At 44.1% G+C, this 16,085-nt stretch overlaps 1 protein-coding gene across 3 annotated transcripts in view; it reads left to right on the forward strand.

The window, feature by feature from the left end:
- Positions 1–1,784: 1,784 nt before the first annotated feature.
- NDST2 (N-deacetylase/N-sulfotransferase (heparan glucosaminyl) 2) overlaps positions 1,785–16,085 on the forward strand; it is a 29,356-nt gene continuing 15,055 nt past the window's right edge. For 2 of the 3 annotated variants that reach the window (XM_009707487.1, XM_009707489.1), the window contains exons 1-3: positions 5,336–6,736; positions 14,203–14,290; positions 14,483–14,637. In XM_009707487.1, the coding sequence (XP_009705789.1) occupies positions 5,744–6,736; positions 14,203–14,290; positions 14,483–14,637 (1,236 nt within the window). In that variant the 5' untranslated portion in view covers positions 5,336–5,743. Of the gene's footprint in view, positions 1,862–5,335; positions 6,737–14,202; positions 14,291–14,482; positions 14,638–16,085 lie in introns of those variants that run through there. The other variant, XM_009707488.1, reaches the window with a different exon arrangement.

The following is a 16,085-nucleotide window of genomic DNA, read 5'->3' on the forward strand; positions in this document are numbered from 1 at the left end:
AAATATAATTAATAAAATATAATAAATAGGTGTTGTTTCTTTGTTTGTATTGTGAAGGAGTAAGAGAACAAAGATCTGCTGCTATCTAGGTTGTCAGTGGAAGGGACGTATCACGTACCCCAACAGCAAGAACCTTGCAGGAGTCATGGGATGCCTGTGCAGCCCCCCAGGCAGCTGCCCTGGCAGCGTGAGCTGGCCTCTGCAAGCTCTGTGCTTTCATTGTGCCTTCAAACTTTGTTGCACTGGCACAAGGGTAAATTCAAGCCTGCGGTTGGGATGGACTGAGAGATGTTAATGCAGATCTGTTTGGCCTGGACCGCAGTTTGTTGCTCTTCCAGAAGGTATGAAGTTACATTACCTGTCTGGGGATGATAATAAAAAATAAAAATAATTATTACTTCATTGCACAGGTCATCTTCTCCTTATATCAGACTGACACGTTTCAAGCCTGCTGGCCAGCTGGCAGCTTTCCAGCTTACCACAGGTCTGTACCAAAAGAGGCCTGTCGCTGCATGGGGACTTGCTGAGGCAGAGCACAGTGCTGGCTGGAGGCTGTGAGCCTTTCTGTCAGAGCAGCGTGGACACCATTAGTGTTTCTGGCCTCTTTGATCTGAGTTTTGTATTCCTTGGGCAGTCTCTCACCACAGGATTTGTCTGGCAGTGGGTGCTAGCTGAAACACATACCCAGAGTCCAAAAATGAACTTGGTTGGCAATTACATTACAATGTGACTGTAATTTCCACAGTATTTTTTTTATATGCGGAATACAACTAATGTTCATTCTGCTTAGGTTCTGCTAATTCTTTTGCCCTGTGACTCACTCTGCTCTGCTGACGTTACTTGCCAGATTCCCCACTGTCATTAGAGAGAGGGGCTGTACCTGAAGGCCTGGCATAAGATACTGCCTCAGACAAGGGAGTCTCACAATCAAGCAGACTAACGAGGAATTTTGTGTCATGATGACACCGTTAAAGTGGAATGGGTTGGAAAATCAATCAGATTCCTTCTCTGATTACTGTGTAACTCAATTACTGCAGTCCCTCTAGGGCCCAAGGCAACAACCATCTTGCTGGAAGTGCCGAAGACAGACTTCTGAATTAGAGCTGTTGTGGACAAAGGCAAGATCTTGCCGCTGTGTGTTCCAGAAAGAGGGGTTATATTATAATAATTAAAAGGGCTGGGGAAATGTACTCGTGACACTGGTTTTTAGGATAGTAAGACCTTCTGTAGCTCAGCTAGGAAGGAGCTTGTATGATGGAAGTTCTTGATAAAGGTGTCAAATGACACCCGTTATCTTCCACGTGCCTTGGCATGAATGCACTAGCAGCCCCAAATACATATATTCTGTTTGCTGGTTTTGGATAAGTGCTGGTCTTGAGCATTTATACTGATCCCCCACAATAATTTCCAGGCATTGGAAATCTCTGGAGATCAGACGTTAAAACCACACAATTCTGATTGTTATCTTGCTTTCATATCACATCAGTTGCCATGTGGCTTAGCAGCTGATAATTCACAGAACGGTTTATGTTTCACGTTAACACTGTATATCACTAGGAAACAGAACATCTAAGTTTTATAAAGCGTTTGTCATAATGCTGGTGATTTGTGAGATAGCTGATCTTACAGCTGATGCTCTCTGATCCAGCCACGCTTTTCGGGCAGGACGGGAACCTGCTGAGCCTGCGTCCTTGCACCAGTGAAACACTTCATCCTTGCTGTGCGTTCTGACTGCCGCCTCCTGCAATTCCCACTCAGACAGTCCTGGCAGGATTTCAGAATGGACCTTAATTTATCTATAAACTTGAGGATTTTTTGTGGTATTAGATTCCAAGGAGTTAGATCTCAAAAGAGGACACAGGTATTTTCCTTTAAGAGGGAGCAATTTTCAGCGGATTTTTTTTTTCCTTTTCTTTCTCTAGTATAGATCTTTCTGGGCTTTGTGTTTTGAGTATGGGTGGTTTCTGACAGCTCTCTCACATTTTAATCTAAATTTTGGTTGGTATATTTGTTTTGTTGCTTTTTTTTCTTTCATTTGAACCGAAACCAGCTGATGTGGTCTCCAAAGAGCTAAATGCATACCGTGCCAGCTGGCATGCCCTCTGGCTGTGAAGCCTTGTTAAAGAGATCGGAGCTGACAGATTCTTGAGCAGCAATCTGATACAGGCCTTTTTTTTTTAATTTGTATTTTTGAGCTCACCCATGTAACAAATGGGGGCTTGTTTGGGAGCTTCACTAGAGGCTTGAATGGAGTCATTGTTATCAAAACACTGCCGTGATTGAGAAGTGCCCAGCAAAGGGGGTTCCTCTCCCTCTTGCCCCTCAGCTGGGCACTGCAGGTGTGGCAGCCTAGCTTAACTCTGGTTTCATCCTTATTCTACAGAGTAATCCAGTTGTCTTGTGATTTTCACCTTTAAACTGATAACCAGAAAACTGAAGCTACAGTTCTTTGCAAAAGCATATTCTTGGTTTTCTTACTGTTACTGTGGTGTTTAGATTACAAATGCTACCCCAGAAACACTTGCTTGGAAATTTCTGCAGGCAGTGCATAGGCTCCTGAGCTTCTAAGTCCCTCTTTACAGTGTTTTCTCCTGGAAAAACTTGTTGTCTAATACATGTTAAGATAGTGAATCTTTGAATCTGAAATAGTCTAATTATTCTGTTTTGTCCAATGGGATTAAAAAGCAAAAGGATGTGAGCTATCTGGGAGGACACTGACTTGCAATTCTCAGTCTTCTCAGTCAAAATCAAGTATGTAGGAATCTGGAGTGGAGTGTTTTGCCTGAATTTGTTGCGCAGGAGTAGCATGAAGACCACTTCTCGTAGCAGCGGATATGCATGGAACTGTGTATATATTGTGTCTTAGACGAAATTCACCTCATAAAAGAGATACAGCATTTATTATATATTTCTGTCTAACCTCTCTGTGCCCTGCCGAATTCTGCCTCCGCTGGCTCCTGCCTCTCTGCAGCTCAGTGCGACTTCGGAGCTGTAGTGCCAAGCACGAGGGTGGTAACATCGGTGCCTTCCTGGCAGAGTCAGTGGGATGGGGAAGGCTCACTGTGGAGGTGGAAAGGTTATTTTCGTGGTTGCTTTTGAAAGGTGGCGCATAATTTTGGGTACTATGCTGATACTGTGTTGAAGAAAATACAGCTTATTGTTGCTGACTGAGCTGGATTTCCAAAGCCAGCTCTGTCATTACAGAGAGCCATTTGGGGATGGAGACTCGATCCATTTGGAGTCTGGGGAACAGATTGATTTTTTTTTTTTTTTTTTTTTAAAAAAAGATCTTGATTCATCTACTACCTTGCAGTGTGAGCTTCAATAAGACTTTCTGTGTCTCAGTTTCTCCAGTGGAAAATTATTTCTGTAATATACTTTACATTTACAGTCTACAGCTATTCTGAAGACCTCACCAGGGCTAAGGTTTCATTGTGCACTACACAAGCCAGTCCCTGCTCTGCGGACATTATAGCACAGAAGTTGTTTGAGATGATACTTAATGATCATTATAAGGCTTGTGTAAAGAGCACTCTGACTCTTTTCCGTCTGCTGTCACAAAGTTAACAGTATTATATCACTTCATATAAAGTCTGCTTGGATTTTCTTGTTTCTACTTCAAGCTGCACCAGCAGTTTGGAAAACAGCCTGGTGGGAGTCTTTAGAGTGGGACTTTTGGCCTGATCTGTGAACTGATACTTTCCCTGACTCAGAAGGGTTTTTTTCTGTTTAGTAATACGCATTACAAAATGAGCATCTGTCTCACAAGTAATTTCTTTTCTGGTGGAGCAAAATAAGCATCTGTCTCCCAAGTAGTTTCTTTTCTGGTGGAGCTAGATGTTAAAACCCTGACTTTACTATATAAAAATCTTATGTCTGTCTTAAACTTGTGGACAAACTAGACTTCTAATATTCTTTCTTTTATGAGAATGATAGTAACAAAAAGGCTCAAAAATAAGAGGAACAGAGAAAGGATGAAGATGTTTCAGTAGTACTTTTTGATACTGTTGCTCTTGTGCCTTCTGGTGCAGTAAACTGTGCCGGTTGAGCAGGTGGTTAGAGGGATTGTATGTGGTAGAGCACAGGTCTGCAGGAGTGCAGGTGTGTGAGTAAAAAAGGTTTTGAGAAAAAAGGCTTTTAAAACTTTTACAGAGAACTCGTTTTGGGCATGACTGACTTGGTGAACAACATCTGACATTCAGGGTGTCCTTGCATTGTGCTGGAAGGGGCAGCAGGTGCTTCCCAAAAATGTGCTAGTATCCCAAGTAATGCTCGCCTGGGTGTTGTTGCTGTAGGTAAGTCACACATCTAGTAAGGGAGAGAAAACTACATAGTGATTTTATTTTATTTTTAAACCAAGGAGCAATTTAGTTACTTTCCCTGGTGTTTATGTCTTATATGGCTTGGTATTTGTGGCTTTGTTGAGCATTTTATCCTGGAAAAATAACAACATATGGTGAAATAGTCTGCTGTCATAAACACAAAGCGGGAGGTGAGAGCGCTTTGTAACAAGAAGCTTTCACATAATTGAGACCAACCCAAATTTACGTCATGCTGTTGGTAATTTAAAACTGGCTCCATGCTCTTCAGCAGCATAGGAGGGAAGGTAAGGAAGGTTTCAGGAGATCTTTCCTCTCCGACTGCTACTGAATCAATTGGCAGAAATTAGGTGTCAGTGCGTGGGCAGCCTGTGCCCCCCAGTACGTGATGCCTGAGGGACGATGCCTCTCTAGAGCCATGTTTTGAGAGCCCTGGAAGAATGTGAGTTCCCAGGGCAAGTGAGACAGCCTTGTAGAGAGGTGTGGGAACCATGGAAATCGGGAACTGTGGGACAAGAGAGGTGGTGGGAATTCGAGGCATCTTGCTGGGTTTGGGACAGCGGTATCCCAAGGGTTTAGGAAGTCACTAGCAAGGACTTGGACACATCATCATTGGTATGGGAGCAGAACAAGACAGAGAGTGTGAGGGCTCTCTCCTCTTGTTAATTTTGAAATACAGCCTAGACTAAAAGGGGTTCGTGTTTTCTGTTCAGTCACATAAAGAGGAGTGGGGAAGGCCAGGTACACCAGATCTGTTTGCTGTAGTGTGTGAGAATCTCACCTAAGGCGAATGCTCAGTCCCTGTGCAACGTCAGAACCTTTCTTCCAAAGGCCATTAACGGTTGTTCTGCCAAGCTCCCGCACGAATGGTGTGCGTCACTTTCCAGGGGACATGTCTGCCTGCTGACAGACAAGTGATGCTGCCCACCTAGCACCTGCTGATCTTGCCATTTTGTCTCAAATGAGTTAAATACCATTAAACCATACTGAGAATTGACTTTTTCTTTTTAAATTGCAGGATGCAAAGAGAAGATGCCATCATGTGAATGCAAAACAGCTAAATGAGAAACAGGACACCTGGGAAGGCTGAGCTGAAACTGCTTGGGCACAGGATGACAGACTGATTTGCTGTTGGAGACAAGATTCAGGAAACCTCGCTCCTCCAAAAGACTTTCCTGAGTGAGAGGAGAGGAACAGGAGGAAGCACACAAAAGAGCGATGGGAATTGAGGGCCATGGTTACTTGAGATAAATGGCAGATCCCTGGGAATCTAGCCCTGTAGCTGTTTGCTTTAGCTTTGTCTCTCTCCGCAGCTGCTCTTTCTTTTTTGCGAGCTGCTGCTGGGTACTGCCACGGCGGCACTGGAGATTTCAAGAGCGACGTGGGTGCAGAGTGTGAGGAGGGGGTGGGCAGCCCGCCTCACCATGATTCAGTTGTGGAAAGTAGTGCGGCATGTGCGACAGCTGGAGCTCCACAGGTTGATCCTGCTGCTCATTGCCTTCAGCCTGATCTCCATGTGCATCCTGGCTTACTACGTCACTAACAGTCCCAAAATCAAGGAGCCACCACCCATGCCCTTCAGTGACTGCAGCAACCAGCACCGCATCTTGATCCCACCACAAGCCAACTGGAGGCTTACGAAATCTGTGGACACCTCACGTACAGATCCTGTGGTGCTAGTCTTCGTGGAAAGCATTTACTCCCAGTTGGGGCAGGAAATAGTGGCCATCCTTGAATCTAGCCGTTTTAAATACAGGACAGAGATCGCCCCTGGCAAAGGGGATATGCCCACTCTGACAGACAAAGATAGAGGACGCTACGCTCTTATTATCTATGAGAACATCCTTAAATATGTGAACCTAGATGCTTGGAACCGAGAGCTGCTGGACAAATACTGTGTAGAGTATGGAGTGGGGATTATAGGCTTTTTCAAAGCCAATGAGAACAGCCTTCTCAGTGCACAGCTCAAGGGTTTCCCCCTTTTCCTACATTCCAACTTGGGGCTGCGGGACTATCACATCAACCCTAGCGCTCCCCTGCTCTACGTCACCCGGGCTAATGAGGTGGAGCAGGGCCCCCTGCCTGGTGATGACTGGACTGTGTTCCAGTCAAACCACAGCACCTATGAGCCAGTGCTGTTGGCCAGCACGAAATCCTCGGAGTCCATTCCTCACTTGGCCACCCACAAAGCGTTGCATGCCACGGTGGTACAGGACCTGGGTCTGCATGATGGGATCCAGCGAGTTCTCTTTGGCAATAACCTCAATTTTTGGCTGCACAAACTCATTTTTGTGGATGCCATTGCCTACTTGACTGGCAAGCGCCTCTGTCTCACACTTGATCGCTATATCCTCGTCGACATTGATGATATATTTGTGGGAAAAGAGGGCACTCGCATGAAAGTGTCTGATGTAGAGGTAAAATCCCCAGAATAACTACAGGCCCCAGGCAAATTTCTAGTGTGTGTGGTGTGCCAGGAAAGTCAAGGTTGCATTTAATTTGAGTGAAAGAGTTGTTTGCTGCAGTTGTTCTCATCTTAAACAGAAAATTAGTCTGCAAAGATGCTGAGGTACCACATGTGATGCTCTCAACAGTTTTGCAGGTTTAAATGGAGCATTTTTCATTCTGGGACCTGAAGCTGGCCTCTCTGAATTTAAGAGGAGGATGCCTGTGGTGATCTATCCTGTCTTTCCTTTAACACAGAAAACAAGCATATGCAGATTTCCTCTATCAACCTATTTGTAGCTGTAAACTCTACCTTTCAAAAGGAAAAGGCGAGTTGTGTTAGAATAGAATAGAAAAACTGTATTTATTGTATTATTATTTATTATGATGTATATAAACTATATATATTATATAGCAAAACTGTAGGCCAGTCCATGCAGTGTAAACTGCTGTAGTCTATGTTTTAGCCATCTAGCATAACCACATTGGGAAAAGAAAGATTTTTTTTCTCTCACCGTTCCTTACACCCCACTCATATTCTCACCAGCAACCCCCATCCCCGGGCAGGGAATATCCAAAAATTCACCAGGGAAACATACTCAGACCAAACCTTCATGAGAACCATCTCTGTGGCCTCACGATTGGGAAAGAGAGATGCCATCTTTGTGGTTTGCTTTCCTTGGCAGTTCTTGAGTAATACTGTGACCTATTAGGAAAGGATATGGGAAAGGCACAGGGAGAGAGATTTTGTGGAGGAGAGGGAAGTGAGACAGGCAAAGGAGAAAATGAGTAGGAAGAAGGTAAGAAACCAAGTGCCCCTTCTAATTCTCTGTGTCCTTGAAAGTACGTGATAATGTATTCTCCTCAGTCTGTGGTATATGTACATATGCTACCTCATGGAGCCAAGGGACTTGCCTTTGTATCTTCCCCATCAGGTCTGGTTTGTAGCCATTGAGGCAGGAGCATTGCCTGTTTCTCGCAGTGTGCTGAGGTTGTTCCCAGAGGTGTGAGGCCCCAGGCCTTTCACTCTGGATTCCTGTTTAACACTTGGCCTTAGATAGGTCCTGGATGGAGTTCCCTGGGTACCAGCCATGATGACAATAAGCCTGTGGCAGCAGCTGCCTTAACATGTTTCCCAAACAACTTCAAAGTGAAGCACCCTTTAACCTTTCATCCAAGGGCACAGAACATTTGAGGCAAAGATATAACACAAAATACTGTTGTACACGCATGTCCCCTTACCTGAACAGAATCTCATCCATTACATATTCCCAAGAGCACTGTTCCACCTCACTAGGAGTCTTACTACCTTTTCGTGCATCTATGCAAGACATATCTCGATTCATCTTCATTTTTTCAGGCCTTTGAGATTTTAAGTTCTGCTTCTGATCCCAGATTTGACTTGGGGAAATGGAAATCCTTGCATTCTGTTTGGAGCTAGCTTTATCTTTTGAATTCGTTTGAAGCTGCATGTCTGAAGTCGCTCTAATTGCATGCCATTTTGTATTTTACCTGCTTCATTCTTTAGTAATGCTTTAGAACCACCTTTGACCATAACTTTCTAAGCAAACAGTTATAGAAAAAGTGCTTCCAAGCAGACAGGTATAGAAAAATGGAGCAGTCTTATATACTTACTTAAGGAAAATGCTAAAATTTTCTTAATTTCACTGCAGTATCCCTGTGTTTTGAGGTGCTGAAATGTTCTGACAGACTTGTCTGACAGACTCTGTGTGTCCCCGTCCCATCCCCCGCCGAAGATCATGATCTTTTATCTTGGCCCAAAGCAGGCCCTGCACCCTCTAGTCCAAACCAGCAGAGATTCTCACCTCTGTAGTGTTTGTGCAGGTTACAGACCTGTCTGAGAATACAGGAGATAGGTGGCCAAAGCTCTTGGAAACAAAGGCTGCTCTCGTGATGTTAAAAAAACAAACAGACAAGATAATTCCAAAAGATGCTTTGTTTGGGTTTTAACAGGGTGAAATGGAGGAATAATCTGTGATCAGTAAGCAGAGAATCTCGGGCAAAGCAGATAAAGCCCAGATTTATACATCTAAAAGAAGGTCTCTGATTGCAGAGCCACAAGAGGTTAATGAATTTTTATTTTTTAAAAGCGAGGAATAACTACATGGATTTGTTGATAGCTTCTCACCATGGGGAGAGAAGGGAATATAATAGTGACAGAACAGCTGGCGTTTTCTTTGGCCTTTTATATGAAAGCTCTGTTTCAGGGCTGTTATCTCAACACACAGCTCCTTATCTTAAAGCTTAGATTACAGTGGTCAGGGTAGCGGTTTGAAGATTGGATGTTGTGTGAAGGTATAAAATTGACTCTGCTGTCCCAGTGAGCCTGTTTGCCATATGCAGGTCCATGTTCAGAGAGCTTCCTAGACAAAATGACTATTAAAAGAGAACACTGAATATAATTTGATCAAATGCATGCCCGTGGTAGATGTCCTACGTGAGAGGATAAATGTTTTTATTTGTGATGCTTAAGGGAGAGCTGAATCGCTTTCTTCTTTAACAAGAAAAAAAGGAATCATGCTTGCTTTTACTTTAAAGATGATAACCCTTGAGTTCCTGTTTCTGCGGAAGGACTGCAGCAGGAGCTTGCAGTCTCAGTTGAAGTGAAACTGTTGGAAGTTGCACAAGGAAAATGTTTTTCCCTTGTTTACCAGAGATTTGTGCTGCACGTAATTAACAAAACAAAATCGCAGAGAATCCCTTCTCAGTTATTCCACATTCAGTCTCTTCTAAAATCATAATCCTCAGAATTTACCAAACCACCATGGAACTGGCCAAAAAAGATGAGCGGTTTCTAATGCAAAAAGTTCTGGCTTTTATGATCCTTCCTGGTCATCTTTAGGTATGAGGAAAGAAGTTGAAGTAGATGAGTTTTTGCCTCTTTTGCTGGTAATCTCTACAAGGGCATAAATAGTGAGTAATCATTGCTAGTGAGTCTGAGAGCAAGCTAAGTGGAAGTCAAGGACTTATGGGTCATGAATGGTGAGGGTGGGAGAGAGAGAATCTAGTGAGGGTGGCTGTTAGCCAGCTCTTGCTTTTCTAAATTGTAGAGGATGATCTTGCCTGAAATGAAAATACTCAGCAGTTTCTAAGTTCCTGATTGTAACATTGTAGGGCAGGTAGAAATACCAGTACCATGAATGCTTTCTCTTTTGGCAGCGCTGTTTGGAGCTATGCCAGTGCTACTGCTGGGCAGTGAGAAAACTGCAGAAAATCCTCTTGAGAATGTGCTGCCCAGTGTCCACAGGGGCAGTTCCTATGAGGAAGGTATTTCTGCAGCATGTTCCTAGTATGCTTTGGGTGAGCATTTGAGAAGAGGCTGTCAAAGCACTCTGCTCTCTTCCTCCATTTTTTATCATGTTTCTCTTCGTTTGTCCATGTACTGTTTTTCTAGACTCATGGTATCCTCTCCACCCAGCACCTGACTCTCAGCCTTATTTTCCCCTTTTCTTTTGTCTCTTTTTAGAGGGACCTGAGATAGGGGAGGTAATACTTAGGGTTTGTATGAAACAGCTAAAATCTCTACAAACGCTTCTGGAAGTTAAAAATTAAATAGCTAAAAAAGCAGAGCTGCATCAAGGTTTAGCCCTGTATTATTGCAATAGCAAGGACATCATGCTGTCTTACAAGAGGGATTAGGTCCTAAAGAAGCAACCTAAAGAGGGTACAGTCAGGGTGCTGTGGCTTCCCCTGATTTCTTCCTTGCTCCTAGAATTTTAACCCTATTGGGAGAGTTTTTGTCTTTCACTGGATGGCATCAAGAGCTTGTAGTGACTGTTGAGTAAATCATTGCAGATCCACCAGTGAGATTATACAGATTTTTTTTTTTAATGTGTTGCAACAAAAGGCACAATTTTAAACTTTTTTTTCCCTAGTATTTGCTTAGAAGTAAATGTTTATCGTAATTTGAGATTATTGAAAAGCCTTTTTTAAAGTGGTGGGCATCAAACATCAGGCTGAAGCTTAGACCTTTTTTGCATTGTGTCTGGAAACGTGCATTGGAATGTAGATGTCTGTCACTTGGGCCTGCAGCATGGCAACCCCAATTAAGTAATGAAGGCCTCCAAAAATACATGAGTTGCAGAGGATGTTCTCTGATAGACTGTGACAAGCGTGAAGCAGGTCTGACCTTGATGTGGCTTGTGAGTTCTGGTGGCTAGTGGTGGGAATCTCTTGGAGACCCCATGTGTTCCTTCCTGGGGTGAGCCTTGCTGAGTTTCTAGCAGGGAGCTTAGCTGGGGAAGGGTCTTTCTGGCTCGCTAGTGGGCTTGGCAGCATCTTGGAAGGATTTTTGGAGTGGAAGATAGTTAGAAAATATAAAACAGAAATATTTGGAGGGATTGGAGAGGCAGTTTTCTAAGGGAAGAAACTTTGTTTTTTAGAGATGGGGGATAGCTAAAATGCTAGCCCTCTGTCCCGTAGCATGTGAGCAACTAAATTTCTTAAATATGCACATGAAGATCTGTTTGCCTCTTGCTAGCTGTTTTATATCTTAATAGATAGCCTACTCCACTTTTCTTGATTGCCTTTTGTTTAAGAATCTCAGAGCACATGATGGATATAAATGAAATGCCACTTGAGTCACCTGTAAAATATTATTAGTATTATTGTATTCATCCTACTTTACAGAAGAGAAACAGAGTACAGAGGTGTCAGAGCAGAGAAGTGCCATCTTTCTGACCCGTTCCCACATCTGTGTTGTTTCACCTTACTACAGCTCACAGACCTCTTTGAACCAGTGTGTTGGGGAACAGTGAATGCATAGTTTGTTGAAACAAATTTCCAAATATTTTACCTGACACCTTAGTCTCTTGTATCCTCTACAGGGGAAAGACGTTTCTTCAAACCTATGCTGTGCCACCTTGTGGATGTGGCTGTGAAAAGGACCCAGCATCAGCAGAGGGATGACACACGATTAGCAATAAATCCACCAGGAAAGCAGGACTCCATAGGGCTCCATAGTCTCAGAATTTCTGGGGCCCCCACAGTTCCTCCCTGGTCCCTCCCTGGACACAAAGGATTGCTGCCTGCTGGAGCAGGGCTTTTTGGGATTTATCATCAGACAGATGTGTCGTCATGGTAACCCCAGCTAGGCTTTAAATCTCCCTCTGTGCAGAGGAATCCTAAGCCTCTTAACCACTGTCTTTCCTCCCTCCACCTTCCTACCCGAGTTTGAGGAACTAGATGTGCCTTTCAGGGCAGCAGCGAGAAGTGGGAAGGCTTGGGGCAACTCTGGAGACAAGAAAATGAAGTGGCGTTTTCCTGTCTAAGATACCGGGCCATGTGTTCAAGGTGCTGGTCCCAAATTTGATGCAGTATTGTCATCCAGCTGGGCAGACAGGTACTTCTCTGTAAAGAGATGCACAGCTCTTAGGCTGTGCTCCCTGATGTGTGGGATGAGTCCCTGCATCTTCCAGGGTTACGTGAGGGGAACTTGACTTCCTATTGCCTATTCTGGATCTTGTGCAGCAAAGGAGGCTTCAGCCATCAGCGCTGTTGGCATGTCACCTTTTAAAAGCACTGCCTATGTTTGTGATAGGTTCTGGAGATGTCATGTGCCATACATTTCTCAAACTATTACTCTTGGCTGGGGACTGGGTTAAGGATGTGGTAGCCATGTGGCCATGGAGGAGCTGGGATCTTTAAAATTTGTCCCAGGCTGCATTTGATGTCAGCATTGTGTAAACGTGGGGAGGAGGAGCAGCAATTAAGTGCATCTCTAAGGAAAAGTCTGAAAGCTTGGTTCCCTCAGAGAGAGTATTGAGAATGTCTGCAGCACTGGAGAAATAATCTGTCTGGTCTTCCCACCTTGCCATGTGTGAGAGGTCATGGGCTGCCTGCCGTGGGAATAAAACCGCTCAACTTCCTTGCTCTAAGATACATTTGCAGTGGATTGAAGTAAATTACAGAAGTCATCATTTTTAAATTGATGTGATGATCAGTGTTTGGTCACCACTGTTTTGAAATATTAGTGGCAGCAGTGTTTTGTCAGGATATTGTTAAGTGGTAGATGTGAAGGCTGGTCCCTCCACTGAATGAAAGTCTGCATTTGTGAATGCACTTTTACCACCTAGGGAGCAGTGTGCCTAAGCAATGCCTATATAGTGTGAGCCGTGTGAAGGCAGCTTTGTAGTGCTCTTTTGTGCTTCTTGATGCTAGGGAAGGGCAGCTGATACAGAAAGACCGGCCCATCTCCCCTGCACAGTTTGGAAAGTCTGTATGCTTTCCCCAGTATTATATGCCAGGTTGCTTGTGTATTTGCATCTAGCCCAAGTCTGCTGTTGAGAGGTCATCACATTGACCTTGCTGTAGCCACTGATCCATTGCTTTCTTAGAAAAGCTATTAAAAGCTAAATAACTGCCTGGGCAAGGACCATCTCTGTCACCTGTCAGCCCTCCTGCCAGCTCCCTATTTGATTGAGAACTTCTCCCATAGGGAGCTGCACCAGTGACACTTTCTCCAAAGCATGCAGGTGGCAGCAGAGCATGCATCTTGGGGCTTCTCTCTTTATATTGTTTTCCAGCAGAAGAAATTTGACTGGAATTAGTTTGTGTCTTACTTGTCTGTGACGTACTGAGCCTCTAGTTTTTTTTCTGTCAAGGCTGTCTGCTGTCTTACTCTGTATGGTGCTGGACCTTGGGGTTTGTGGCACAAGGCTCCTTCCCTTTGGCTATAGCAATTACTTTGGACATTTAAAGCAGACACAAGTGATCAAGAGAGAACCCGTAGGAGATGTCATGACTGTGAATGTCAGCTCCTCCAAGTTTTCTTTCCAGAATCCAGGGAGCTTTCCTGCTGCAAAAGGGTTTTGGCACTTTCAAGGGACACAAAGCCAGGGATACCTCCCTGCTGTGGCAGGACTCCTTGCAGGGATAGTTCTGCAAATCCACCTTTCCTCACTGCATAAAAGCCCCCTCACTTTGGATCACTTAGTTACTGTTCACAACATTACTGACTTGTCTTACTTTGACTGTGCACCATGTGCTGCCCCATCCTTCTCCTCATTAACATGTAGGCTCAGAGAAAGGGCAGAATTTCAGTAGCAAAGTCCCAGACAACATGGGAGAGGAAGGGAGCATTGAGGTTGAACCTGGAAAGAGTAAGGGATCTGTTGCTTGGAAGTGAGCTTTATTGTGTGTGTGCGCTTTAGCACAGACACTCTGGGTCCTTCACATTGAAGTGGAGAGCATCATCTGACTGTGGTTTTAAAGTGGCATCATTTAGTACAGCAGGACTACTTCAAGTAAAGACTCTGTATGTGGGAGCACTTGGCTACTCTGCCTCACTCCACAGGCAGAATGCCTTAGGCCCGTCCCCTGCGATACTTCTTCAGACTGAACTGGGCACCAGTAGAGCACAGAGAAACATTACAGAGCAACTGAATATGAACATTTGTTTTTCCTTTCGTTCAAACAGGCTTTACTGAGCACTCAGAATAAGCTGAGAACGTTAGTCCCAAATTTCACCTTCAACCTGGGCTTCTCAGGGAAATTCTACCACACAGGTAAGCCCCTGGCACCCCTTCATCTCAGTGCCTGAGTACAGCCCCCATGTTTGTGTGGTGTGTGTAACACATTGGAGAGAGCATGATTCTCTGTTAGAACGACTCAGCGTTGCAGGGAGTTAGCCACAGCTTTGGAACATTGAGCCCCTCTTCTCCCTTTTGTTTTTGCACTTCCTTTTCTGCTCTCTGTAGGTACAGATGAGGAAGATGAAGGGGATGACATGCTGCTCAAACACAGGAAGGAGTTCTGGTGGTTCCCTCACATGTGGAGTCACATGCAGCCTCATCTTTTCCACAATGTCACTGTGCTGGCTGAGCAGATGAAGCTCAACAAACAGTTTGCTGTGGTAAGGGGCATCACAGTTTATTTACTTTACAGTACTAATACTTAAATATTCTTCTCCTGGAATAGCTATTCGGACCCTGCTAATACTAGTCTAGTAACTCAGTTGCATTTCAGAAAGGTAGTTTTGAAAGTTTAAATTGATGCGTGGCTCCTGCTGTCTTCAGGCAAGAAACACCATTCATGTGCCTGCCTGTGCAATGGGAAGTGCTTCCTGGCACCTGCATGGCCTCAGGCAGCTCCGCTGCATTCCAGGGTGCAAATCCCAAGGCTCTTGTTTGCTGAGGTGTGAACTTGTAGCATTACCATCCAAATCCAATTAATTTACAAACTCTGGCAGTGAGAAAGCATTTCCTTTTCCATCCTTATTCACTGTGGTTTGTAAGGAAGTCACGTGGTCGGTAGTATAAAATGCTGTGTGTGCTAACAGCCCTTACTCTGGCCTCCCCAGACAATGCTGGAGGGAGTTACTTATCTAGGAAGTCCAGGGGAAATCCCTTGGGTTTTGTCAGAGGAGGGAGAAGCCTTGAACATCCTGGGTTGCTGGAACAATGTCTGTTTGATGCTTACAGCCCAGAGTTTAATATAGCATACATGTTTCTCTGGAATGTCCTCTTCACCTCTAGTTTGGTTCTTTTGATGGTAATCCCCTTGGGAATAGCAGGCTGCTGTCTGGTGTTCCCATGACACAGATTAGTAATGATCTTGAATTCAGAGCACAGTTGCAGCATTACAGAAACAATTTAGGGTCCTTCTTTTCCTGGTTAAATAACAGTGCAGTCTTTTGCAAAGAGAGACAAAGCACAGAACACAATTACACATATTTAACATAAAATAGGCTAACCGTGGGAAGGAGAAGGTTGCTGCTTCATGTAGGGGCTCTGGTTTTATTGTACACCACCAGGGCAGAGCTGTCATCATTTGTATTGTTACCAGAACCACACAGAGAAATTAAAAACCATGAAATTCAGATATTTCCTGTCATTTTAGTGTAGCTCCAGGCCCCATATCTTTACCCTCAACAGTCTCTTGCTTCATGTCTGCTTTTCTTGGAATTGCTAGACACAAGACAGAACCCAGTCATCATCTTCCTTTCCTTCTATATCAGTTAAGGAAATTTTGTTTTGCTCCTGTAGTGACTCAGATCTAGGTGTTGTGGGAGTGAGATGTGTCACTTAACAGCATTGATTAGTTGGTAGTAACCAAGGAACCTGACCTGAGGCTTCTGAATTAATCTGATTTTTCACACCTGCAAGCTACAAGACCATTCTTACAGCAGCTGTTACTAATGCTGGATGTCCTTGTTGATACAGAATCACCCTTGTATTTCTATAGATGTATAAAACAAGAAGTACAAGCAGTATTTTAGGTTTTCCAACCCAGAAAGTTTTCATGTTACTCTGTCACCTTGCTGCAACTTGGAGTCTGTTGCTAAATATGATCCTTATTAAG

Source organism: Cariama cristata, unplaced genomic scaffold (genome assembly GCF_000690535.1).
Source record: "Cariama cristata isolate BGI_N322 unplaced genomic scaffold, ASM69053v1 scaffold11329, whole genome shotgun sequence".
Lineage (NCBI taxonomy): Eukaryota > Metazoa > Chordata > Aves > Cariamiformes > Cariamidae > Cariama > Cariama cristata.